This window comes from Nymphaea colorata, chromosome 6 (genome assembly GCF_008831285.2).
Source record: "Nymphaea colorata isolate Beijing-Zhang1983 chromosome 6, ASM883128v2, whole genome shotgun sequence".
In the NCBI taxonomy this organism is placed as follows: Eukaryota; Viridiplantae; Streptophyta; class Magnoliopsida; order Nymphaeales; family Nymphaeaceae; genus Nymphaea; species Nymphaea colorata.
Window position 1 is genome coordinate 22,111,647 of NC_045143.1, and position 26,714 is coordinate 22,138,360.

The 26,714-nt window shown below is 40.6% G+C and overlaps 1 protein-coding gene across 1 annotated transcript; it reads right to left on the bottom strand.

Moving 5' to 3' along the window:
• Positions 1-223: 223 nt before the first annotated feature.
• Positions 224-13,676, bottom strand: LOC116256354 (26S proteasome regulatory subunit 7). The gene is made up of 10 exons (XM_031632706.2): positions 13,505-13,676; positions 12,635-12,716; positions 11,647-11,738; positions 11,468-11,545; positions 11,320-11,381; positions 9,576-9,720; positions 3,960-4,178; positions 3,624-3,805; positions 2,573-2,748; positions 224-665 (listed from the first exon to the last, which is right to left on the bottom strand). Exons 1-10 carry the CDS (start codon positions 13,586-13,588, stop codon positions 508-510), a joined length of 1,278 nt encoding a protein of 425 aa, XP_031488566.1. The 5' UTR covers positions 13,589-13,676; the 3' UTR covers positions 224-507.
• Positions 13,677-26,714: the final 13,038 nt, after the last annotated feature.

Consider the following 26,714-nt stretch of genomic DNA (forward strand, 5'->3'; position numbering starts at 1 on the left):
AAAATGACGAAATCCAGAGAAAACTCGGGTGAGGCAGACTTTGGCCTACTCTGACGTTTGGCCTCTCAGCAGCCAATGCCTGAAGGCAATCAGCGAAACCTCCACGCACCATAATGGTGACAGCCAATACGACACAGACAAGTTGCCGATATCGACACGCTGGCTTAAACCACGTTACCAACTTCAATAGGCCTCCACCTAAATCCAACCAAAAGTTCAGACGTCGAAAACAAAAGAAACATATATAGCCAAAACCTGCTTCCCCAGCCAAGTTTAAGTTCTTTTAACTACGGCTCAGCCATGTGGCAGTGACGATTTTACAAGAAAGCACGATTTATCATTGAAAACAGACTATTAATCAATAAAGAACTGCAATAGGCAAAGCATCAGCAAAAATAAAAACACATTTTTTGCTCGTGTACTTCGTCTCTAAGAGTATCACATATAACCACAAGCACAGCTTCCTCGATCGAGAAGATTTAACACCAACTTCTCTGAAGTTCGGATTTAATTGTACACCATATACTTGGGTGTCGCGCTGAACTTTTGATAGCCTTTAATAACCTTGTTTACGGCATCAAGAAAATCTTTCTCGGTTACTGTCTTCCTACGTGCTCTGATGGCGTACATTCCAGCTTCTGTGCACACGCTTCTTATATCAGCCCCTGAAAGGATAAGCATTCAGTTAAATATACTGGCAAAATGGCAACCGCCATGAGATATACACATGGAATGCTAAAATATGATCCAGTTCAGAAAACAGTTCATCCTAAAGTTACTAATCCATATGAAGAACTGGAACATAGGAAGTCCATGAATACAACGTGCCTTGTACGCATCAATAACATCCTAAGTTAATTTCTTAAGCAAGGGCACATAATTCGCATTTCTCTTCCTGCAAGATCTGACCATTTCCACTGTTGGCAAGTCAGTCTCATGCCAACAAACAATGTCCAAACCATGAACAGTTGAACGGCTCGTGGGACATTGGATCAATCCCAAGGATATCAGAAACACCAAAAACACGATTCATGAAAAGATAATGAACTGTCTAGTAGGCTGTAGCCAAAAGGAAGACACAGACCAAGTTGAAACAACTCATAAAAGAGTCTAGTTTGTCCTTGGCAGCACCTTGCTGGACCTACTACCAGGTGAGCTTAAAAGCCGCAATGGCCTACACCACCCCCCTCAAACTCTTCTCCCCTTGCTTCGAAGGTCTAGGGCTGCATGAGGACCTAGAGGGTTATGGTGCACCGTCAGCTTGGTACCGCATTGGCCACTCCAATAGCACAGGAGCGTAGTATCCAAGTGAATTGAAATGAGAACAGAGTCTCAATGTGCCCCAAGACTGACCAGATATGCTATGACCGTTGCAGAAGGTAAGGGAGAAAAAATATATATATATTTTAAAGTTTCCCATTTCAACAACCATGTCAGGAGATGAAGGGAAGTGAGAAAAAGCTAGAGTTCAAGTTGGATAAACTTAGAAACCAAAACTTGTTTGCTTAGCTAGCTAACAGTCCCTGCCTGCTTAAGTGGACCTCACAAAGAAGCTTAATATTTTTTTCTTTGAAACATTGAACTCCAACGTGGCCCCACCTGGGATGCTGCCTGGCAGTCTGTAGGCAGACACCCAGGCCCATTTTTACGGAATTACTGCAACGCCTAAGATATATCTAGAAGTTCCAAAAATGTATAGGAAAGAAAAAAAGAAACTGGGGTCTATAAAACAATCCTTATGCTCCTTCTAATTCAACAAAAATTAATTAAAAGTTTTGACAAAGAGGTTTTACATCAAAATGCTATATATTTAGTTCTAGATCCTTCCCCGTCTGAAACCTGTGCTGTATTCTAGAATGCCTGGCATTAACAGCATTTAGGAGGCATTTGTATACAAATCTGTAACTAACATGAATGTAATCTAACTAAAGACCCAAAAACCTAGAGAGCAATATACTAACACACTCTTCCAATGCATACAACAGCACGAAATTTGTTATAGCTAAAATCTATGCATCACTAATTATGTGCAATATGTCGATTCCATAATTTTTGACATGTTGAGTCCATTCCCACAGGGAGTGAAAAAAATATGTTGAAATGAAGATTGACACTTCACATGCTATATATATTAACATTATACGCATCCACTTCAATCATCTTGTAAGATCAGGCCCCATCAGCTCCAAAGGAGGAGTTTAGCACTTTTCCCTTTAAAAAATTGTGAAGATTGCTAGGTCAAAAAAAAAGTGTAAAATTGTCATTCTCTTCTGCAGAATTGTTATTAGCCAAATTTTCTCCAATCAACACAAATGATATTAATTGGACAATTCATGGTGACACCGCATTTTTCCAAGAGACCTATAAGAAAGAAAAAATCAGGTTTTTTTTTTTTTTTGCTAAAAAGTATCAAATTCCTCATGCTAAAACCATGTCAGGACAAGCCCCTTTATAGATGGAGATTACTTATCAAGCCAAATGTACGCATGAAAATCTTGGAACTTTAAATAGTTATCAAATACACAAGAAGAAGAGAAAATGCAAAGAGAAGAGTGGTGCCATATTCTCATACCAGTAGAGTTGGGACAGAGCCGAGCAAGGAGCTCAAAACGGATGTCTCTCTCACAGTTCATTGTTCTGGTGTGGATCTTGAAGATTTGCGTCCGACTTTCTAGATCAGGCAATCCAAATTCAACTTTACGATCAAGCCGTCCAGGACGAAGAAGTGCAGGATCCAACGTGTCAGGTCTGGACTCATGAAAAAAGGGAAACAATCATATTAAAACATGTAAGATAAGCTCGCTTCAGTAGTTTTTGAAGCTTGACATTTCAGAAATTGCCAACAGGTGTTGATGCATGGATAAACAACATTGCATTTTTAAATTTTAACCTATGTGGCTTCAGCAATATCTCATAACTTTCTTGGTGGAACATAATGTACAAATAATTTTAAAGCAACCAACTGCATTTGTACAACACAGCTTCCAAATGGATGATCCTAATCCACTAATCTTTAACCCTATAGCATACTAACCTAACTCCAGTCTACTGATTAAGACAATAGTCGACCAGGAAAATTTTCATGGATCCATGTGTTTATTAAGTCATGACATGTGGTAGTACAATTATCATGGAGCTATCCTTGGAACTGAAGCATGTTTCAAATGAAAAGAGACCCAGAAGGGCTAGAACCAGCAACTTCTTCAACTTAATCACATGAAACGGCAGAACAAGTGCATAGTGTATACATGAATACCACCACATCATGTATCTTTGAAATTAAAAACACAAATCGTAGGTCTATTCGGAGCAAAAATGTAAAGCATCCGAGTGTAGACACAGTTAATGCCTGGAAATTTTAAAGAGCGTTTTTCACACAAGTGCCACATGAACCGCTGGAGTGCCTCTCCATTTTTAACGACACATTTATTAAATCAGTACAGCCAATTTCAGTAAAAAGATCACACATATGACAACACCATCATGTATCATCTTTATACAAAGCATATCAGATAGCTCATAATAGCAAAGTTGATTTTTGTCAATATACACAAGCAGAACAGGAAAAAAGAAAGTCTAGAAATTATCAAGTAGCATCAAGTAAAGCAGATGCAAACTCACACCTGTTTGTTGCCATGAGAACTTTGATGTTCCCTCGAGCATCAAATCCATCCAGCTGATTCACAATTTCAAGCATTGTGCGCTGCACTTCATTATCTCCACCTAAACCATCATCAAATCGTGCACCACCAATTGCATCTACTTCATCGAAGAAGACAATGCATGCCTTTTTTGACCGGGCCATCTGTTGCAAGTCAAAAAATATACTTGACACCTTAGAGGCTTAGACCATCGTAAACATAAATAAACATAAGCCATACATTTACACTACAATACGAACAACTATTAAACACTTATTTTGTGACCAAAATACAGGCAAACAGGAAGAAATTCACAACCTGGAAAAGCTCTCTAACCATCCGAGCTCCCTCTCCAACATATTTCTGGACAAGTTCACTTCCAATGACACGTATAAAGCATGCATCAGTTCGGTTGGCGACGGCTCTGGCAAGTAGTGTTTTCCCAGTTCCAGGAGGGCCATAGCAAAGCACCCCCTTAGGAGGATCAATTCCAAGCTTCACAAATTTTTCAGGATGAAGCATGGGGAGCTCAACAACCTGATTGATAAGAATGAAGGCATATCACAAAGGAGAACATACCACAATCCACAAGCTCACAGGTTTGTGGAAAATATAAAAAAGTAATATGAAAACGAAACCTCATTTTGAGAACAAATAACGCCCTAAACTGGACCATTCAAAATAACTTGGTGATGTTACAAAAATCAATAAATTAGGAATCATTTACTCTCACAAATAGGCAATGTATATGAAATTATTAAATGGAATTCCATAAAACTGCAAGTTACTTAAAGCTAACCAATTTCATCAAAAAGAACTGGAGAAATCCTGACTGCAAAGGTCAAACATCTTGAAATATGATTCTTAAATGGCTGTTTAAAACTTTTAAAAAAAAAGTGTTTTTTCTCTTTTTCTATTTTTTACAGTTTTTTTAATGCCAAACAGTTTTTTTTCATTTTCTATTTTTTATTTGTTGCAATTCTACTTATCTTTTGATGTTTGTATTATTAGTTTCTCACTTATTTTATTTTTTCCTATTTTTAGTTTTTTAAAATTTTTAAAAATTTACTGTATTTTCCCTTTTTTTTTCAAGCTTGCCCTATTATACCCGAGAAAAACTTCGTTGTTTAAAACTCTGAGACGTTATTTGTGACTATGATTCCAGCCAAAACCAAAGTATTTTACATATCGACTTATCATTATGAGTAGAATTTCTACTCATAATGATACGGTTACGATACGGCACGATACGTTACGATACAGCACGATGAAGGTACGATACGGTAATTTTTATTGATTTTTTATTATTTTTTGAGAATTTTTTATATTTTTTTTATTATTTAAAAAAAAACGATACGGTTACAATACGTTACGATATTTTACGATACAGCGTATCTTAAAGCCAGACCAATACGGCTTACGATACGCTTTTTACAATATTGAGTAGAATGAGAAAATAAACCTGGCTTGCACCATTTGGTAGTCGTACAAGGACAAAGCCCCAGGAATAACAATTCTTCAAACACAATAGGACCTAACAAAATTGAACACCCAAGCCTTCACTCCAAAAGAATCAGCCAGCTGATATAATTCAATCTATCCAACAAATTTTCATGTTTCTTTTTGCTGATTTTCTAGGGTGCCATTATTAGATCTATTACACATGACTAATTTCACCTTTGCGATGATGATCCCAAAAATGCATGGAGAAGTGTTTTACTAAGCTTCATAGAATAGTGCTTATTCAAGTGGGATTCTTACAGAATCTGTGTTAACTATCAAGTTCTACACTTGAATGTACGCATGAATAGAACTGCACATAAGTCAAATCCAGTTGCATTAATAGCATTGATGTGAACATTTAGATACAAAGGTTGGTCTAAGACTCTACGAATACATTATTTCAAATTGTTGTCTGATAATTGTTTCTCAAAATTGTTTGACTGAAAGTTTTGCTGATGGAAATAAGTACTAGTTCACTCAATTGAGCCAGAAATAACATAGAACCATTGTCACATATATCGTGTACGGGTATTATACGATGAACAATTTCTCGGTAACACGGCAAAGTTGTATATCTCAAGAATATCTCGGAAAAATATCAGCAAATTTTAAAAAAAATTAAAACATTTAATAAATCCTGAAAATTATAACAAAATAAAAGTACGTGATTTTTTTCACGTTTTTTATTTTCTGGCGTTTTTTTAAAAAAGAAGCAACTAATTGCCGTTAAAATTACGTGTTTTTTCACGTATTATACGAACCCACAATGTTCATGGACCTTGAATCTAAAAAATAGTTGATTCAAGCATAACCTACATCCTAAAATATCAAATATATGTGAGCATTCAATTGCAGTTTACACATACAGAAGATGAAAAAGATCATCGTGTGATGCCACTGAAAACTATATGTCAATCTTGAACACTGAAGTATTTAGTTTTACCAAACAAAAGTGATAGATAGCCTGATCTGTAATTCCACATCTGAAGGATAACCTGATTTGTAATTCCAAATGCAATCGCAATATGTTTGGATCTTATTTTCATAATTAAATATTAATGTGCTCCGTTGATGTTTTGATATGATTCTAAATCATATGTAAAACTAGCAGGCTGAAAGCCTGAAATAATGAATATATGCAAATGAATTGCAAAAAAATGATCTGATTTACATATCTAAATATCTAATCCATTCCTAGCATACGTTCCAATTACATTTTCACGATTTCACATAAAAAATGTATTCATAATCATATCAAGTGTCTCATGCTATGTGACACGGGTACGTGTGGGTACGGTGGCACGGGTACAGATGAGTACGGCTGCATTTTAAAACATTTAACAAACTAAATTTTTTCTCTAATTTTGATTTTTCCCTTCATTTATGTTTCCCTTCCACTAAGATTCTATATTTTCCTCCTATTTTTCTTTAATTTGAGAATTTTTGTGGATTATAAGACTATTAATGTTTTATTTTCATTTTATCATTTTTGAGAATATAAAATCTGTCCTACCCGTGTACCCACAAATTTCAAAATTGTCGTGTCTGAACCTGTGCCGCCATACCCGAACTCATACCATACCCGCACCCATGTGACATAGGTCTCATGCACTGCATGCAGTCTACATGAATTTACCCATTTGAAGCCGAAGACCTTACTAGTGATTCACTAAGGCAGCATACGACAGCACTAGGTTTAAAATCCTGGGATCAAATCCCAGGATTTTAATACTGGGATCTGTGGGATAGGGATTTCCATCCATATCCAAGAAAGAGCTTGTGTATGATTGGCAGGGATTTTAATCCCAGGGATCATGTTCCTAAGTTGGATGCACAATTGAGCAAGAATGGGGAAATTTTCTGAACCGTAGGCTGACATGTTAGCCAAGAGAATATAGATGGTTGATATATATGCTCAAAACAAGTTCAGTGACTATGCATATTGCTCATCTAAAAAAATATGAAACATAAACACGTGATAGAACAGATCCATGAATTAAGACCACTGGCTTATCATTGGTTACAAGTCGATGGTGGTGGGCACACCCATCGCCCGAGGATGGCTCAGGGAGTAACAGAAAGAGAGGGAAGAGAGAGGGAGGGTGGAGAGAGAGAGCGGAGCAGGTGATGGAAAGCTGTCACCTGCCGGTGGTGTGCACAGCCCACCTGCAGCCATCACCTCCTGGCAACCAGGTGCTGTGCACAGCCGACTTGCGGCCATTACCTCCTGGCAATGGTTGCCCGCAACCGAGGAGAGAGAGTGAGAGACAGAAAGAGGGAGCGAAAAAGAGCCTAATGATGATAATCTGGTGAAATGGAACAGACATACCTGGCAGATTCCTGTTGTGGTTATCAGCTCAGACGAAGGCGAAACGCAGGGCAGTTGTATTGTGCAGATATGAGGAAATGGAGAGAAATGAAGACAAGAAAGAGATAAGAGATGGTGTAAGCCCTAACAGGCAAATCTTTTTCCATGGATGAAAAATCGCACCACCCGTGGTGGGATTTTGATACATGGAAGCAAACCCCAATTTCACCTTAGCAATCATGGATTAGTTTTCACCTATGTCACATAGGTACGGGTACGGGTGCCGGTGCGGGTACGGACCATTTTCAAAAAAACTCGGGTGCAGGGGTACGGCCGTATATATATATAAACAATAAGAAATACTTAGAAAATATGTATCAAAATAAATAATATACATCAACCTAAACAAATAAATAACAAAGAAAATATATATCAACGGTTTTTGCAGCAGTGTGTTTAAGAAACCTATGAAAAACTTTAAACATATGGACAACCAAGCAGCCCCCTAGTCAAATATGAATATCAATCGAATTTTCACATTCAAAGAATAAAATAAAAATTAAGGTGGACAAAATTAAATCAAAGTAAAATTAAGCACTTTGGATCTATAGGTACCCAAGTGTCAAAGTACTCATTTTGGGTACGGATACAGCGACACGGGTACGTGGACCTTACTAAAGTACCCATGTGACTTAGGTTTCCACTGTTAACTATGGGCATGGATTTTTTTCAAAATCGGAATTGGCATTCCACTTGAACAGTGGAATCCAAGCCCCGTGAACATGCCTGAGTGAAGATGGGTACCAAGTCCTAATTATTGGTTCATTTCATAAACATTGTCCTTAGGGTTCTTTCTGTAGAGGCTTTTTTCTTGGGTATTATTAAAAAAATCTATTTTCAAGGACAATGCAGGTATCCATAAAATAAATCTAAATAAATTATAAAACAATAGGAAAGATGTGAAATTATCAGTTTTCCACTAATTTTCTTACAAAAACACCAACAAAACTCAAAATAGTTAGCAATTTTGTCTTGGCGATATTTTCCCAATACAGAATTCTTTCACGTCCTTTTCCTTTTTCTTTATTTTTTCGTGCTAAACACGATATCTAGAAAAAAAAACTGCCACTACCTCTATCAGAATTCCCAACCATCAGAGGAAGTCTAACTTTTGCAATACACTATCTAAAAAGGGTTCAAAGTTCAAACACAGCATCACCCAATGTGAACAAAGCAAACCAAAGTCAAAATTATGAGCATACATCAGCATTTCATTAGTCAACTTAGAAATTTCCAGATCATCAACTCCCCCCATTTAGTTTTCTATCTATGTAATTTTCAAGATATATTGGGTCTCAATTCAGTTCAAATTCACACCCACACATGATATAGTGGGTGTGTTTTTCCTGTAACAGCCATTGTTGATGAAATATGAATGAGTATAAAATAAGGATCTTCAAGGATCCCAATCACTAACATGGGGAAAGGATCATGCATGGAGGTGTAAATTCCTCCATATCAGCAAGAAAGGAAGAGGGTACAAGCGGTTGAGACAAGAAAAAAATGAGCACTGGCATCCATAGACTTCACAATCATTTTACTGGAATAAAGGTTGAAGAATAATTAACATTGAAGTGAGTAACAAAGAGAAATTTTAAAAGCTTGGACTTTGGAGTTATTGATAAAGGAAAAAAGAAAAAGACTATAATAACACATTGTGTGAAATTGATTCCTCTAAATTAGAAGTGAATGATGTGGACCAGTGAAATGAATGTGATAAGTATAATAAAAGAAGCTTTCTAAAGGGGTAAAAGACAAGCTAAAGGACGGACTCCATCAGTGAAATAACTTGGTTTAAGAACATCTTTGGATAGAAAAGCTAGAGACAATTTAGGTTCAGCTGTTGCAAGATTCTTCCATCATTTTGAGAGAGTAACGCATTTCTAGTCTGATATAAAAGGGCAGAGGGGAGAACACGCTTAAAGACACCCTAAGCAAAGACCCAAAGAATTGCATGAATAAATAAATGATCCTGGATTGAATAAAGAAAACAAGTACCTGAACTATTTTGTATTTTTGTTAATGAGTAACAGAAGAAAAAATATGAAAACCGTTGCACTCACCTCCCTCATCTTTTCAATTTGTTCCTTGCAACCACCAACATCGTTATAGGTTACATCTGGCTTTTCCTCAACAGTCATCATTGTGACACTTGGATCGATCTTTGGTGGCAAAGGAATCTGAATTTGATATTTGTTTCGATCAACTCTGCAACACGAGGATGACTATTCAAAACAAAGGATACAAGTTTACACAGATATGAACACTAAATGCTAGACGAACGAACACACGATTGGCATGTTCACAACATTAAACACAAGGCACTGCAGTCTTTCATTCAAAAAGTCAACAATATAAAACACTAAGTCTTTAAATATATAGTTTTATTAAGCAGAAAGTTTTGTGAGGCCACAATCAATGCCTTTCAGAAAAGCAAATTCTATGTCAACATATATACATAGAAAAAATTAATTGACAAGTTGTAACTTGCAAGCTCAGCAAGGAAATGAACATACTTAAGATGCAAAATTTGAACACCAATTTACACATACTTGCACATACAGCAGGAAAAAAAAAACTTCCATAAAATGTTTCGTGATATCGCTCAAAATATCAATGTTTAGAACCTCGCCAAGTCAACTCGTTGATCTGACTCTGCTCATCCTTGCTACCAGGTTAACCCAGTATCTGTTTTTGTGTGAAACTCAGCATGACCCAGTGAAGACTCATCTGATTCAGCCATGGCTTAGGCAAGTTTCACAAATAGCCACAAATCTCACTCTCGGGTTTTTAACAACAAAGTTTTTCTCATGTATTTTTCAGCAAAATTTTTCTTCTCGAGAAAATTTCAGGAAAATCTCAGCAAATTTTTGAAAAAAGAAAAAAGAAACTATTTAGCAAAATAAAACAAATGAGAAGCTAATGTGAACTTGAAGACATTCAAAAAAACTACATGAAATGATAAAATACAATATAATACTACCCATATTGTACAATATTTAGCTTACAAAAATCAAAGTAGACCCAAATCCGTTCTTTTGGCTGTTGGGTTCAAAACTCCCTAGCCCCTACATGCACGAGTCTTAGGCACTCCTCAAGAGGTGTGTAGCGGAGATCCTGCTGCTTTAAGAAGAAAAGCAATCATTTCATTTACAACCAAATTTGTGCGTAAGAAGTCAATTTTGCATTGAGACGCATTGTTACTCATTTTATGTGTGAGAGCTTATTCTCACCATTAAAGGTCTTAGATTTGCATTTTTAACAAAAGATGTCTCATTTTTAACATACATCTCTTACGAATTAAAACTTACAATAATGTAGACTAAGTCACATAGATACTAATATGGGCATGGATACGAATGGTATACTGGTATAGACACGGCAATTTTAGGAATTTTGGACACAAGGATACGGCAAGGTATATATACATATATGTATATATGTGTGCAAAATTTCACAAGAAATATGAAAAACACAACAAAGAATATTCAAAAGTTCCAAAGTTCCACAAAAAATATGCAAAATTCCACAAGAAACCTGCACAATTCAACAATAATATGCAAAAACCAAAACTGCCTTATCCAAGTGTGTCACCATACCCATGTCAGCATGTCAACACAGGTATGGCGGCCTTCCAGCCATGTCCGTGTTACTTAGAATGTACATGTTGTTCCTTTTATTAGTCCTTGGCTTATATTTGACAATGCTAGGTTCTCTGGAAGACAATAGTAAAGATAGGAGGAGTTCTGCAAATGATGTTCATATTACTCAAAGGATCAAGATGTGCAGCTAAGATTTTGTACTCACCCAACACGCATGCCTTCTTCAATATCAGTTGGGGAAACTTTGTCTCCTAATCCAACAACAAACTGCATTTAAAGGAACCTTCAGAAGCCAAGTCCGGACACCTAGCATTCAAAAATCATTGAATATCATATGTAGAGTGTAGTTAAACCTTTGCAATTTGCTTGACGTTTATGACATACTTTGCATCCTCAGAATTCTGGTTGATTATTTTCGTACACCTTGCAACCTATTTTCAATACCATAGTAAGCTCTACTGGCACAATTGAATCAGAATTTAGAGTAAAAAAGACGCTCACAAACAACACAGACATCAAAAACAATTTCTACCTGAAGAGGCTGCTCTTCTTGCATCATCTGCTTGTCAGAAACAAGATCCCACTGACTGGGTGCAGCCAAGCCTGTATCGGACTCTTTGATTCCTACATTTCAAGATAAGACACAAACAAAATGAAAAATCAAATACACACCTTGGATTTTCAATCACTAGAGAAAACAGGAATTCAAGTGCAATTGTCCTCGTATGAGCTCAATTTGTTTATGTAGGTCAAGTACATTAGCTCTCGGATATTCAATCTAAAAGAGACTCCAACATGCAAGCAGGTGCATGAAAGAAAGCACTAGGTCAATGCATGCAATATGTGTGTGCATGTGTATATCCATGCACTATTATTTGCAGTTGCCCACACCAGCCCCACAAAAATCATTTACTTTCATATTATTGCCTTAAACAATCTACTCATTTATATCCAGTGGTGTCCATAAAACTGTGAGAGTTTTTGAATTAGCGCTCCTCGGCCCAAAATTTATGCAAACACCATTGATTATTTGGATAGGTGCATATTTATTAGAAAGCACACACTATCAAGAAAGATCATCAGTCGCACTATGCAAATTGGAATCCTCCTTTAGCTAAACTCAGTAAAAGTATCCTGAATACTTATTAGATACTTTATTTTCCTTGCTCAAAGGACATTTTGAATAAGTTACACATATATGAAGGAAAAAGTGAAAGTCAGATAAAACTAGACTCAAATCCATCATTTATTTAGGATTTACTTTCCCGAGTATGAAGTACCATTCAATAGTCCATATTCCACAGGCAACGACCAAGAGAAAGACAGGATAGGTCTTAAACACACAATCCAGATGCCCTAAGCTATTCAGCAAGAGGTGACAAGGGCTTAAGGCACGACAGCACACTTAGTATTATTATTCAAGCAAATAAAACATAAAACCATGTTAACAAACAGACGATCTCTAACTTCTGCAGGTAAAAGTATAATAAAAAAACTGATCTGAAAAGAATGACACTTACCACATAGATCATTGACTTTCTTCGCCATCTCTTTAATCTCCTTCTCTACTTTCTTTATGCTGTTAGAATAAGGACCAAGGCCCTGAACGGAAAATAATACATCGTACCATAAAGAATGCCCAACGATAAAAAAGCCCCTGAATTAATATAAACGACACAGAAACTCGTCGAGAAATGCTATCCAACTCGAACATACAAACGAAAGAAAAGAGGGAAAAAAAAAAGAGAAAGATGCAACATGCCGCATGTTGGATCTAATCAGGTAGCAAAAGCAAACATAAAGGACAACCGAGGCACAGGAGTGAAATGAGATCCATAATTCAGAAGAACAAAAAGTCAAAAAAGTTTGTTTGTTTTCCTTTTCCACCTCCTTTGCCTTGGACATTGATGAAGCTGAAACTTCATCACCACTTCACAAAAGCTTGTTTTGAGATCAAAAGAAAGGCATTTCTAGTGTCTTGCCCACCTCATGAGATGGAATGGAAAGGCATCGGACTCGAGCGATTGAAAGAAACAAAAAAAAAAAAAAAAAAAAACCAAATTCATGTCTATGAGTCACAGAAAAGAGGAAAAAGGCGTCCCTCATAAACAAAAAAATTAATCTCAAAACCTGTTTATAGAAGACAGGATACTCTCCCAGTACCAAAAATGCATCAAAGCCTCAACACATACTTTCCCACTGGGGAAAGACGAATGTTTGTACCTAATTTTCAGAATAGTAAAACGTGTTTTTCATCGTCCAGAGCGAAAGAAAACCTGAACTGTCCACACTGCACTCGACGTTTCCTTTGCCGCAAACAGAAGACCCTAAGATCCAAAAGAAAAAAAACCCTAGATGGACGGGAAAATGAGGAGCCGGCGCAAACTTACGTAGGTCTTCAGAAGGGCGATATCGTCCTCATCAAGAGGGCGCGGATTCTTCTCATTGATCTCATCCTCTGGTTCGGGCGCCATCGTTATTAGTCTGTCTTTCCTCTCCTCCTTCCCGTCGCCGGAGCCTTCCACTCGCTTTCTTGTGCAAGAGGCAACCCAGATCAACAGGACCTATGTTCGTGGGATATTTATGTGGACCTCTGTCCCGTTAGTTCTGCATGGAGTGAGAACGGGTCGGGTAAGGTCCGATCGTGTCGGATTTTGGTTCGAATTTGAACCCAGACCTTTGGAAGGAGGGAGCGTGCTCAAATCCGGTCACTCCCGTAAATATCATGACTAAATATTGAGAGAGAGGGGATAAAATGGTTAATGAAAATAATTGACGAGAAGTTGAGAGAACTGGAGAACAAAAGGTCGGGAAAAAAAACGAAATTGACAAAAAAAAAGGCCGACAGAGGAGAGAGAAATGAGGGGAGGGAGAGCTAATAAGTACCCAAACATGACTAAGACAAAATGCATGATGTACATTAGCCTTGATCTAAGTAACTAATGGAGTTTGCAAAAGCCGTCGTGTTTCTGAACATCCTATAGTTGTGCTCTTCATAAATATACCACTAGCAACTAATAAGCCACGACTGCCAGGTAAACTGCCAAAGCTGAGAGGTAAAATGCAAAAGGGTGAAAAGAAGAGCAAGTGAACAGAAAGAGGGCTGGGCAGGAGTGGCAACAAAGAAAATCACACATTGAAAAAGACATAGCAAAAAAACAGGCAAAAAAGTGAAAAGGTAGATGTGTGACTTAACAGTTGAGCAACAAAAGACACATTGGTTATCTAAATGAAGGCCAAGACACTGAAGATGGTCAAAGGTATTGCTATGAGCAAAAATGAGCTAGCAAAAGCAAAAGCATGAAGCAGGGTCAGCAAATCAGAGAGCTTAACTACAAAGTTAGGCAATTGATGGGCCAAAGGAGGCAAAATAGCATGAAACAGTAGTGAAAAAGTCAAAAGAGGAAATAGGCCACTAAGGGGCACATGAGGGAAGAAGGTAACTAGAGGGTGGGCAAGGCCAGACATGTAGGGTAGGGATTTCATATTTGGAACGGATAAAAAGAAAAATAAATGAGAATCTAAGGTAGCCAAATGCTAACCAAAAGGACTGCAAAGCTAAACTGCTACAGCAATGGTCAAGAATCCCAACACCCCCTAAACATTGAGGACGAGTAACCACATCCCATCACACGCACAAGACAATTGGAAGAGTGGTCTCCACACCAAGAAACTAATGGAGAACACGATCCAGCCTATGAAAGATGTAAGCATAAGGCAACAACATGCATAGGGATGAAACCCACACAATACCTTGCCAAAGTGATCATGCCAAGAAGAGAGAGCAACTTGCTCTGCCAACCTTGCATGTGGGCCAACATAGATCACTTAATCGAATTCTAGAAAGAAGGTGGTGGGAGAGTGGGAAACATCCAAATAATCAAATGGATGACTAAAAGATTTGCAGCCAAAACATGCCTATGTGAAAAAGGGTAGTAGCTCTATTTGCAAAAAGGACAGGTAGCAGACACTTTCTAGGGTTGATGGAAAGACTAGAAGCAAACTCAAAAACCCTAAGCAGGAACCATGTCCTGGCAAACGCCTTGGAAATTTGTTGTTGAGAAGCAACTCCAAAGATGATAAAGTCATTAGCATACTGTATGAAATATAAGTGTGGAAGATTAGGTAGAGGAATATTCTAGAAGAAGCCTAAGAGAACCACGGGAGGCAACCCTAATGCAAGTCATGTCTAAGAGAAAAACAAAAATAGCAAGCTAGGCTCCTTAACAAGAAACTGAATCCAACCACGAAGTTAGGGCCAAGCCCCATACTGCGAAGAAAGTGAAAGAGGAAATCTCAATTAAGAGAGTCAAAAGCTTTAGAGATGTCTAGCTTGAGGATGAAGGAGGGAAAATGAAGAGAGTGGAAAGAGTGAATAACCTCATTAACAAGGAGGACTACATGATATAGACGACACCCATGAGTGAAAGCAACTTGAAATGGGCTGGTAAGGGTGGGCATAATAGGACTAAGGCACAAGGCAAGAAGCTTGGCAATGATTTTATAGGGGGTGCTTAGGATGGAAATGGGCTGAAAATCCATGGCATCCAAAGGATGAGGCTCCTTGGGGATAAAGACACAAACAACTTGGTTAAATTCGCCCAACAGAATTGGGTTGACAGAGATTTCTTTCATGAAGTCAAAAATGTCATGCTAGCATGAGCCCCAAAAGGTCTTAAAAAACTCAAGAGGGAACCCATCAAGGCTAGGAGAGTTACCTGCCTTAAGAGCCCATACAACTGACCTTTTTAATTTCATCCTGCTGAAACGGTTTATCAAGAGTAACATCAATGGAAACATGAAGGAAAAGAAGCTGGATTTGTAGATGATCAGAGAAGGCATTGGGGCAAGCTGGTAAAGGGAGCGAAGTGGTTGGATAGGGCAGGAAGAATATCAACCTCAGTGGCAACTCGATCCCCAACACAGAGGGAAGAGAAGCATGAATGCTGCTTCTTCTAGGAAGCAAAAAGATGAAAAAAATCTAATATTCTGATCACCCCAAGAGAGCCAAGAAATCTTATAACACTGCTGCTAATGGATAGAGTCCCTAGAAGAGACACAGGACAATTAGCCTCCGATTGAGAGAGGAACAAGAATGACTAAAGCTGAGCGAGAAATCTCACTGTCCCAAGTATCTATGCTAGAAAATTTATCTCATGAAGCTTTCCAAAGGATGATCTGCTTCCTAATGACATGAAGCTTATAGGAGAGCCTAAAAGTAGTCCACCTCCCCGTGACATGCCTACTCCACCAATGAAGGATGGCAGAGACAAAACTTTGATCACGGAGCCACCACAATTCAAACCAAAAATGAGGAGAAGAACAAATGTGGAGATGACTAGACAAGTCGGCCAAAAGGGAGGCATGATCAAAGAGGTGCATGGGAACCACCAAAGCAAAAGTATGAGGGTAGAAAGAGAGCATGTCTGAGGACAAAAAAATCTGGTCATGCCTACGAGACAGAGGAGGCGAGTGATTATTGAACCAGGTGAATTCAACATCGACCAACAAGACATCATACAAACCATGAGTGATGACAAAACAAGAAAAAAATGACGTGGAGGCAGAGGCAATGATAGTGACAAAACCAGATGAGTCACTGGGATTGAGGAGACAGTTGAAATCATTAGTGAGCAACCAAGGGTCATCGCAAAGAGAGAGAGAAAGAGAGAGCTGATAAAATGAGAATTCATAATAAAATTTGGGGACAAGAAGTCTCCTAGATACAAAAGCAAACCGCAAAAAACAAAAATAAAAAAAAAATAAAATATACAAGACAATCGCACGACAAAACAAAATAAGAGGGGTGGGGAGGGAGTGGATAGAAGGAGCGACACAATCACCTAGCCGCAGACCGAACACGGCGCCGCAGCCTTATAGCAAACTGGACATCCCCCTGCACAAGACGAGTTACAAAATTTGGTGATGAGAAGGTGCCCCTGAAGACCCTGTTGTTGCGCTCCTCCCAAATACGCCACCAAGAGGAAATGAGCCACAACTTCCAGACACGACCCCAGGAAATGGATAGGTGGGGGAAGGATAAAAGAGAAAAAAAAGACAAATGAAAGTGGATCTGAAAGGCTACTAACAAGAGAAAGACATCTAGAGGCAAGAACACCAAGAAAGAAAGGGCAAGAAGTAAAAAAGTGGATACGAGACTGAGCCGCGGTGAGACAAAGTGGACATTGGTTAACTGAACTGATGTCAAGGTGCTATAAGTAGTCAAAAGTATTGATGTGGCCAACAAGAAGAAGTCAGACAAAAACAATGACATGAGGAAAAGGGCCAAGGGAATGGGGGAGGGGGCAATGCAACGAAAGAACCAAATGAGGCCAGGTAGCAAGAAGAAAGTGAATCCACTGGAAGGTAAAAGAGGCCAGGATGAGGGTGCGAACGAAGGGATGTCAGTAAGGTGGAGGAAAAGTGGAAGGGCATAAAGCATGTCACACCAAATGTGGGACATAGATGTGTGAGAGATGGAACTATTTTAAACACTAGGGGAAGATATGTCAAATTTGGAATAAATGAACAATGTGATGGGATAATGCTCAATTGCCAAACACCACCACCAAGAACATAGAGAGGACTCACATGCCTAACTAAAGTTGGTAATTTCAGCACCCCCAAGTATAAGCGGGAGGGCAACCATATCCCAATGCGCAATGTAATTCGAAGGCCGATCACCATCGCAGATAAATCTACAAATGATCTTATTAAACCTTCTCAGAATAGCTACAAGAGGTCGAAAGACCGTCAGAGCATGAAATGGGACAGACGCATGATAATGTTTAGCAAAAATAATACGATCTAGGAGAGAAAGCAGCTTTTCATGCCAACACTGAAGGCGATCCATAAGTTTCTGCTCCACTGCAATCCAAAAGAAAGGTGCAGGAGGCGACAGCGTAATCTGAAAACCCAAGTAGTCCATGGGCAGACCAACAGCCTTACACCCAAAGCAAGCTTTCGCAAGAAGTACCATGGCCAGATCCGCGTGAATGAGAGAAATGTGACAATTAGAGGAATTAATAGAAAAACTCAAGATAAGCTCAAAACCCTGAAGGATGAGCAAAGTTCTCACAATCTGTTGGCGGGAAGCAGTGCCAAACAGGAGAAAATCGTCAACATACTGAGAGGTGGAGAAGGCTTGTAAGTGGGGGAGGGAATGCGGTGTAAGAAAGCCAACAACCGCAGCATGACGAAATAAAGCAGAGAAACACTCGACAACTAAGTTAAAAAGCAACGACGATAACGAACAACCCTGACAGAGGCTGCGACCGAGACAGAAGAAATCACCACACATCCCATTGAAGGAGACCGCAAGTTGCGCCCCAGTGACAAGCGAAAGGATCTATTGCCGAAACGACAGACCAAATCAAGGCGCGTGAGGAGGTGAGACAGAAACTGCTAACTAACCAAATCAAGGGCCTTAGAGATGTCCAAGTTAAGGATGAAAGAAGGAAGACGCAGGTAGTATAGGGAGTGAACAACCTCATTGGCCATGACAAAAGCATCCTGCAAATGCCGACCCTTGATGAATGCTTCCTGGAAGGAGTTAGTGATAGAAGACATAACAGACGCAAGGCGCAAGGAAAGCAACTTAGCAATAATCTTGTAAGGTATGCCTAAGATAGAGATCGAGCAAAAATGGCTGACGTCCCTAGGGTTAGGATGCTTAGACACCAAGACGCAGGTGGTTTGATTAAATTCCTTAAGAAAGATAGGAGTTGGAGGCAAATTCATCACAAAACACAAATATATCAGCGCTACAAGACTCTCAAAATGTGCAAAAAAATTCAATAGGGAAACCATAAATGTTGGATGCCTTACCAGAGCCGAGGGCCCAAACAACATTCTTGATTTCTTGGTGCACAAAGGGTTGCTCAAGAGAGATCGCACACGAGACGGAGAGGGATGAGAGGTGAAAGTCTGGCAGAGGGGCATGGAAGCAAAGAGGCTTAGAGTAGAAATCTCGAAAATGAGCAGTCAAAGTCGAGAGAATGTCATCACCTAGAAAAACTCTGTGTCCAATGACCATAGACTGAAGCAAAGTTTGACGGCACCTCTGAGAGGCAGCCAAGTAGAAGAATGTAGAATTCTGGTCTCCATACAAAAGCCAACCCAGTCGAGAACGGTGCTGCCAATGGATGGACTCCCTAATCCGCCATTCATGAGCAAGATACTGGAGACAAAGGAGACGAAGAGATTGATCCGTAGAAATGTTGTCAACAGACTGGAGGGACAGAATCTTCTCATTCCAAACGGTCACCTCAGAAAACTTGCCGCTCCAGAAAATGCTCTTTTAGGCAAAGACCTCCCTCCTGATGGAATGTAACTTTCGTGAGAGCCTGAAAGCAGCCCAACTACCGTTGAAGGTGCGAGCTCACCATTTAGAGACGGCAGCCACAAAAGACTCATCTCGAAGCCACCAAAGCTCAAAACGAAACCTGGCGTGCCCGGTACCAGCCCTACCCCAAAGAAGGGAAAAGAGAAGCAGAGCATGGTTAGACAAGAGCCTCGATCCTAAAACCAAGGAGAACGAAGGAAAGGTAAAGAACAGCTCAGGTGAAAGAAAAACACGGTCCAACCTACGGAGAATGGGAGGATTCCTATTGTTGGACTAAGTAAACATACCATTATTCAGAGGTACATCAAAAAGCCAAATTCTTCAACAAAAGAGCGAAAAATAGACATAGACGGGCCAGAACTGATAGGATAGGATGAGTCAGCAAGGATAAGCAAACAATTGAAGTCCTCTACCAAAAGGCATGACAAAGAAGCAAGATGACGAGCATGATGTAGCTCAGCCCACAGCTAGTCACACAAGGCCTCAACGCAAGGGCCATAGACCGCAGTTACTAAGACCGGACTATTGGGCCAGAGACCATTGAAAATAGCTGAGATAGAATACCTACCAACATGCATAACAACCCTTGTAACTGGTGAAGACCAGGCCAGCAGGATGCCGCCAGGAACCCAAAGGACAGTTGACACAACAAGGTACGAACATAGGCATGAGAGATAACAGATAGCTTGGTCTCAACCACGATAAGCAAAGAAGGGTCATGCTGATTGACCCAAGAAGAGAGACATCTATGCCGATAACGGGCACTCAGGCCCCGCACATTCCAACATGCAACCCTCATGGGAAAACCATGTGAAGTGACGTACGTCTGGCCGTCCTAGCAGCATCGAGAGAGAGGATAGAGGCCGCGGAAACCCCAATCCTATGCAATTCCTACCGCAACCTGGCAAGGTTGGAGTGGGAGGCTGGCGCAATAGCAGAAACAAAAGAAGAATGCAGGAAATCAAGTTGCTCATGTGGAAGCGAGACCCTAAGAGAGGCAAGCACGTCCGGAAGGGAGATGCCAAGCTCAACGTCTAACAAGGGAGGAACAAGTGGCAACCTATCGGGCAAGAGATGACAAACAGAAGGTCCGGTGGTGGAACCAGGCAACCGAGCAAGAGAGAGAGGGGAGGATGGGGTAGCAGTGGCGGACACAAAATCAGAACGCAGGGTGGGGGAAAAAGTATCAACACAAGGAACGTGGGTGAGGACAGGGCTAATAGGGGGAAGGGGCAAGCAGGTGGGGTTGCGAGGACAGCCGCAACTGAGTGCAAGGAGCAGAACATGCAAGGAAGGCAAGTCGGTGGCAATGCTACTGCCAATGGAAATAGAAGAAAGCCATAACAGATGGGCAAAGAAGGTGGTCTTGGATGACAAAAGGGGCAAAGGGGGGCCGGTAACAAGGGTAAAGGGCAAGGAACATGCCACAGAGGGAGATGGGTTGACTGGGGGTGATGAAACGTCGGAGGTCAAAGCAACAGAGGCCACAACTGAAAAAGAGTGAGCAACAACAGCGACCTCAAGGGGACGACCCCCTGCTGACGGGCGGGCAGCCGACTGTGATGGTACAAAGGACTAGATGTCACCAAGATCAGACAGAGCAGCACCGGGCCGGGGCATCCCGAGGTGGACGAGCGTGAACCCCCTGCTCGCAGAGAAGAAAAAGGAAGGGGCAAACAAGGTACCTCGGGGGAGCGCGGAAGAGAGCAGGCAGGGCAACACCGAGTAGGCAAGGACAACTCCAGTGGTGAGGGAAGCAAGGGTGGAATCTATGATGGTGGGAGCTCGACAATCGAAGAGAGCTGGTGTGGTAGTCCACCTGGCCTGAAGACCCGCAGGACCTCTACCAAGAAAGGTGGACCCCGCGCACTAGGAAAAGTAGGCCCTGGCCAAGGAAGTCTAATAGAGCCAAAGAAAATAGAGATAGCATTCGAAGTTGGCGATAGAGGAGCAGCTGCCAGAGGAACCTGTACCCAGAAAGAGGAAGCAATCGCCGCAAAGCCATTCCGCCGACCAAAAAGTCACTGATCATTCTGACAAGTACAAAAACGGCAGCGGGAACATGTGGCGCCTTGGCAGCCGTTCAAGGTAGTACACCTCTAACACCACCATTGGCCCCATCTGACACAGATAAAAACGATAGACCGAAGAAGGTGACGAAGCTTGGAAGCACGACGAGAAGAGGGAACACACCAAAGTGAGGGGGCGGCCTACCAATGAAGACACCTTGGGGAGCCTCAGCCGCAAGGAATAGTCACCCATCTACAAAAAAAGAAACACACATCGCATGGGTGGGAGGAATGCTAAAGGAGGCCTCGATTATCTTGCAACTGAAGCGAGCCAACGAAAACACAATTGAAGATGGTAGACTGCCAACTGAATGACAACGCCAAAGCCTGACGGATCCCCTCAGGCGAGCAAAGAAAACTGACTGCAGCACTACAAAGCAAGTGATTAAGGGAGAGGGGGTTACCCGACCTAATACCACAAAGACTGGGGCCACCAACCCTAGCTAGGGCTGTTCAACGAGTCGAGCTACTCGAACTCGACTCGTTTAACTCGACTCGTATGTTTAAACGAGCTGCTTATTTAGTTAAACGAGTCGAGCTCGAGTTGACGAGCCGACTCGTTTAATTAATCGAGTCGAGTTCGAGTTCATGTGAGGAAACTCGTTAAACTCGAATCGGCTCGATTATTTAGTAAACCAGTTTTTTTAAAACCGGTTCAAAATCAAGATGAGAAAGCGCCAAGGCGGGAAGAATTTTAGGGTTTCTCATATCATTTCCTTTTTGCGTTTTCGCTCTCTCCTCTCCGAGTCCGACTCTCCCTCTCTCCGTCTCTCGCCTGACGCCTCTCTCCCCCTCGCGCAACTCTCCCGACGATTACCACGTCGTCTCCTCATCAGTCATCCCTTCACGTAAGTCTCCTTCTCTCTCTATCCAAACCGACACCTAAACCCTAATTTTTCTTCTTATATTCCCCCCTCCCTCTGGGCCGTTTGTTTGATGGTTCTCTCGCTATCTCTGGTTTTATTTCCGTTCAGGAGAAAAATCGAGGTGCTCCGCAAGAATGGATGCACTCTGGTAGGTGAGTTCGCTTTTTCTGCTACTGGAGTTCCCTTTTATTTTTGAACCTCATACTTGTGATCACGTGGGGATCATCTGGATTTCTTGTTTGAAAAGTTTAAAGGTCGGTAATGACGTTGAACGCGGTTGAATTTCTTGGTCAGTAACACTAGTAGGGTTATTTTTTGTTTGATTAGTGCACTTAGATTATTTGCACGTGCAAGTGTGTTGCTCTCTTTGCTGCCTAAGTTGATAAACAAAATTCTAGAACGTGGAAATCTGATTTCCTCGTTTGTGTTGGAAAGTGGGAGAAGCTGGAAGATGACATTCGACCGTAATGCTACTCCAAATTAACCAGTTGGTCCGTTAAATCCCACTCCCCAAAATGCTGATTAGTTTTCCAGATTGGTTCACTCTTCATGTTTTATCTTGAATGTTTCCAGATCCTTCATGTTTGTTTTTCTGAAGAATGATTTAATCTTATGCTGATAGTCTTTTAGGCGAGGAAAAAAGGGGAAAATCCTTATCGGCATCTGACAGGTAGGAATTGATTTAAAGAACTGGGTTTCTCTTAAAGCTGCATTGTGAGTTGTTGAACTGCTTAAAATTCATGAGAAAGATCATAAGCACACTTAAAGTTTGGTTCATCAGTTAGTAAGGAACATTCTTATGTATTAGAAGCATCACCAAGGTGTTTTCTGCAAGCATTTTTTTGTTCTTGTCCTGCTGCTGTTGACATTTATCTATCTTTTTTTTTGTTCTTGTCCTGCTGCTGTTGACATTTATCTGTCACCAAGGTGTTTTCTTGATTTTTTGGTGAGGTGTACTCACTCTGATGAGAATAGCAACAATCTTCTCGACAAGTTGCAAGATGCATTTGGGAGAGGCCAGAACCCTTCCTCTGTTCTTCCCATGATTTCAGCTGAGCTTGCAACACTAACAATAGCTTGAAAAAGATTCAACTAAGGATTGGAACAGTAAGAGAAACCCAGTTCTCTGCTAGTTGAGTAGTTTCTGCTCATGGGTAAGTTTTTGCATTTCTAAGCATCTTTTCTTAATTTTTTTTTGTTCTAAATGCAGATCTATTGGACTTTTTGCAGGTTCATTTTTACATTTCTTGCTATTGGGATCGTAGTATGCTTCTGCACACTCTGTGGGCATGTGGTAGCCAACAACATCAACGTCCTCCTTCTTACTTTCGTATCCTTTATTGCTGATATAGAAAAGTTGGCAAACTTCTGTGCTTTTTCCTCTGTTCCCGCTTAGAGCAGATCAAGCATCATAGGGAGTATCTGCATATAACATCTATTACAGTTGGCATGTGTTTCTCAAAGGCACTTATTTGGAACCATCTCGTGGTTTCACTTGATTGCTGCTCGTAATAGCTACCAAGGAGATTCCCCAAGTGTATTTCCCTTCTAGATGCTATTCATTATAAAACTTCTGTGGCAATCTGATTACAGGGACGCATTTGAAAGGAGCCATATGTGCACAGGTGGGATTTGAAACTGTATTGGTCTTCGGGTTTGTTTCTACAACTATTTGAACAAAATATGTCAATGACAAATTGTTGATTTGTTGCCTTTTAGGACTCTAACCTGTATAGCATGGATAATGATAAAAAGTTCACTTCTAATGTTGTTTTTAGTTTACATTTGTGTTCAAAACTCCTAAAGATATGAGGTTATCCTCAACCTCCTTAAGTACATAGTATTCGTCTGATTATCGTTTATTCCCAAAGTCATTTCGTCCATTCGCCGTGGCTGCCTATCATTAAAAAGAAACTATTCGTGAAAAACTACAGAAATGAGTAATATTAATCGAGCTCACGAGTTCGAGCCTTATCGAGCTTCACGTATTCGAGCTCGAGCTCAACAAGTTAGGATGCAACTAAACGAGCTTAATTGAGCTTAATCGAGCCGAGCTCGAGCTCGACCATTGACTATCGAGTCGAGTTCGAGCCAGGATAGTCGAGTTATAATCGAGTTCGAGTCGAGTCGAGCTCGTGTCTTATTTAGTCGAGCCGAGTTCGAGCTGGCCGAGCTCGGGCTCGACTCGGCTCGTGTTCAGCCCTAACCCTAGCCCCCTGTGGTGGCTGCAAATGTGGAGGAGGAGGGAGGGTGGCCATGACACCCACCCCGTGCAAGAACCAAGTGGCCAGTCAAAAGCAACGAAAGCAATGAAGCCAAGCACATGTGTGTGTCCACCCACTATCAATGGCAGCTGCGTTCGGACCCACTCAAAGCCTAAGCTGATGACGGCCCGCAGGCTGGCGAGACACAACTTAGCACAACGTGAGAGCAAGGCACCAAATGAGGACCGACCAGCTAAGAAAACGCTCCAAAGGGAGGAGAGCACGAGGTGAAATAGGCAATTGATCAAAAGAAAGAGAAAGAGTTATCCCATTGCAAATGGGCTTAGATGACATTATCATAATCCCCCTCAGGCTGTGTTTGTGTCCCTTGAATTAGGGATCGCAAATATGCTGCAGCTCCTTCCCCTAGCATTGATATGTTCCTTGCTTTGACCTCAAATCCACAGAGCTTTGATCTATAGTGATTATTGATAACTACAGTTTTAAGCTCCACAGTAAACCATTGTGGCCTTTAGAAAAATGTCCATTTTGGTCGTTTGCCCAACTTATTGTGTATTTTGCCGTTGAATCTCCTTTGCTTCCAAGCATTAGGGTGGAGCAACATGTGGGCATGCATAAGCAATTGCAATACAATTCAATAAAATTTCTTATTTACATATTGGCTGACCTTAAATTTTTTGTATATATATATATATATATATATATATATATATATATATATATATATATATATATATATATATATATATATATATATATATATAATGCCTTTAAGACTAGGTTTGATGGCCACAGGGCACACGACACAGAACACGTGTGTCTGTTTAATCAATTTTTTTTATCAAACTCTGTCCGCAGTACAAGATGAACACAGCGGATAGTTAAACATGAAGTATAAATTATCTTTTTCCATACTGTTACGAGCTAACCCACAGGCTTCCCACCCCAGAGCTGCCCTCTCCTCTACCCTGAGCTACCCTCGCCCTTCCACTTTCTCTCCTTCTCCTCTATCTCTGTCTCCGTCCCCGAGCTATCGTTGCCCTTTCGAGTTTCGTTCCAAACGGTCTTCTATGAGGGGATGCCTGCTAAGGAGCATCAGGCGCATGAAATCACCGCCTCTGCGTCGTTGATCACAGAGGAGAAGAATGTCGCCCTCGAAACACGGGGCATCGCTTATGGTACAAGCGACAAGAAGATGGAGTGGCTGCATTTCGTTGGTGTGGGCGGCAACGGCCTGTTGGCCATCGCGATGCTCACTCTGTGGCAGGCAAGCGACTCTTTCTCTTTCTCTATGTGATGAGTGCTTCTATGTTGCTTAAACGCGAACCGAGAGGGAATATTTATACATACTCTTGTTCATGGGCTCTTGATAACTTCATCTACCGTTGGCGTTTTTATTTGAAGACATCGATACAAGAATGAATCAGTTTCACTTTTTCTAAGGTTCTTACGTGTGTTTATCTCTTTTCTACATTGATTGGGTTGCTACTTTGATAGCAGAAAACATTTTAAAAGGAAAAGTTGGATGGTAATTGCAGGGGTTCAAGGTCTTCTGCTTGGATTGGAGAAAGCAGGAGCGACACTGCATCGGGGCCACTCATCATCTAATTTGGGTGACTACGATGGATTGGTTGCACCTTCTACAGCCATCAAGTCCAGTGTGGTTCCTGCTAACAACGAGAGATTGGGCAGACATAGGCATCTGACATACCTGTGTTAGTGTAACCGAATGTTTCCTTTTTTCCTGTTGGATCTTTTCTTTTGCTGACTTTTGCTGGGAAGTGTAGTAATTCTGATATTACTAGAATTGACTATGGAAGACGGAAACATTGGATAGAACAAAAACAAACACAACAGACATATGCAAAACAAACACAGACAAGAGGAACGTAGTGTTTTATTCCTAAAATCATCAAACGGTAGACAATGAACATCATTGTCCATGAAGACAGGACAATAGTGTAATAGATAGGACGTCTTGTTTGTCTTGTCCCAATGAACAACAGTCAAACGTCCTCTAAATATATCGTGGGGGTTCCTCTACCTAATATGTATGTTGGGTTCTGCGATTGCCATGCATCCTCGATTGAAGTTAA

Coding starts and splice junctions, on each gene's coding strand:
- LOC116256354 (XM_031632706.2), bottom strand. CDS start 13,588: ATGGCGCCCGAACCAGAGGATGAGATCAATGAGAAGAATCCGCGCCCT. Junction 11,739..12,634: donor GAAAGTCAATGATCTATGTG/GTAAGTGTCATT, acceptor CTTGAAATGTAG/GAATCAAAGAGTCCGATACA. Junction 666..2,572: donor GCTCTGTCCCAACTCTACTG/GTATGAGAATAT, acceptor TTATCCTTTCAG/GGGCTGATATAAGAAGCGTG.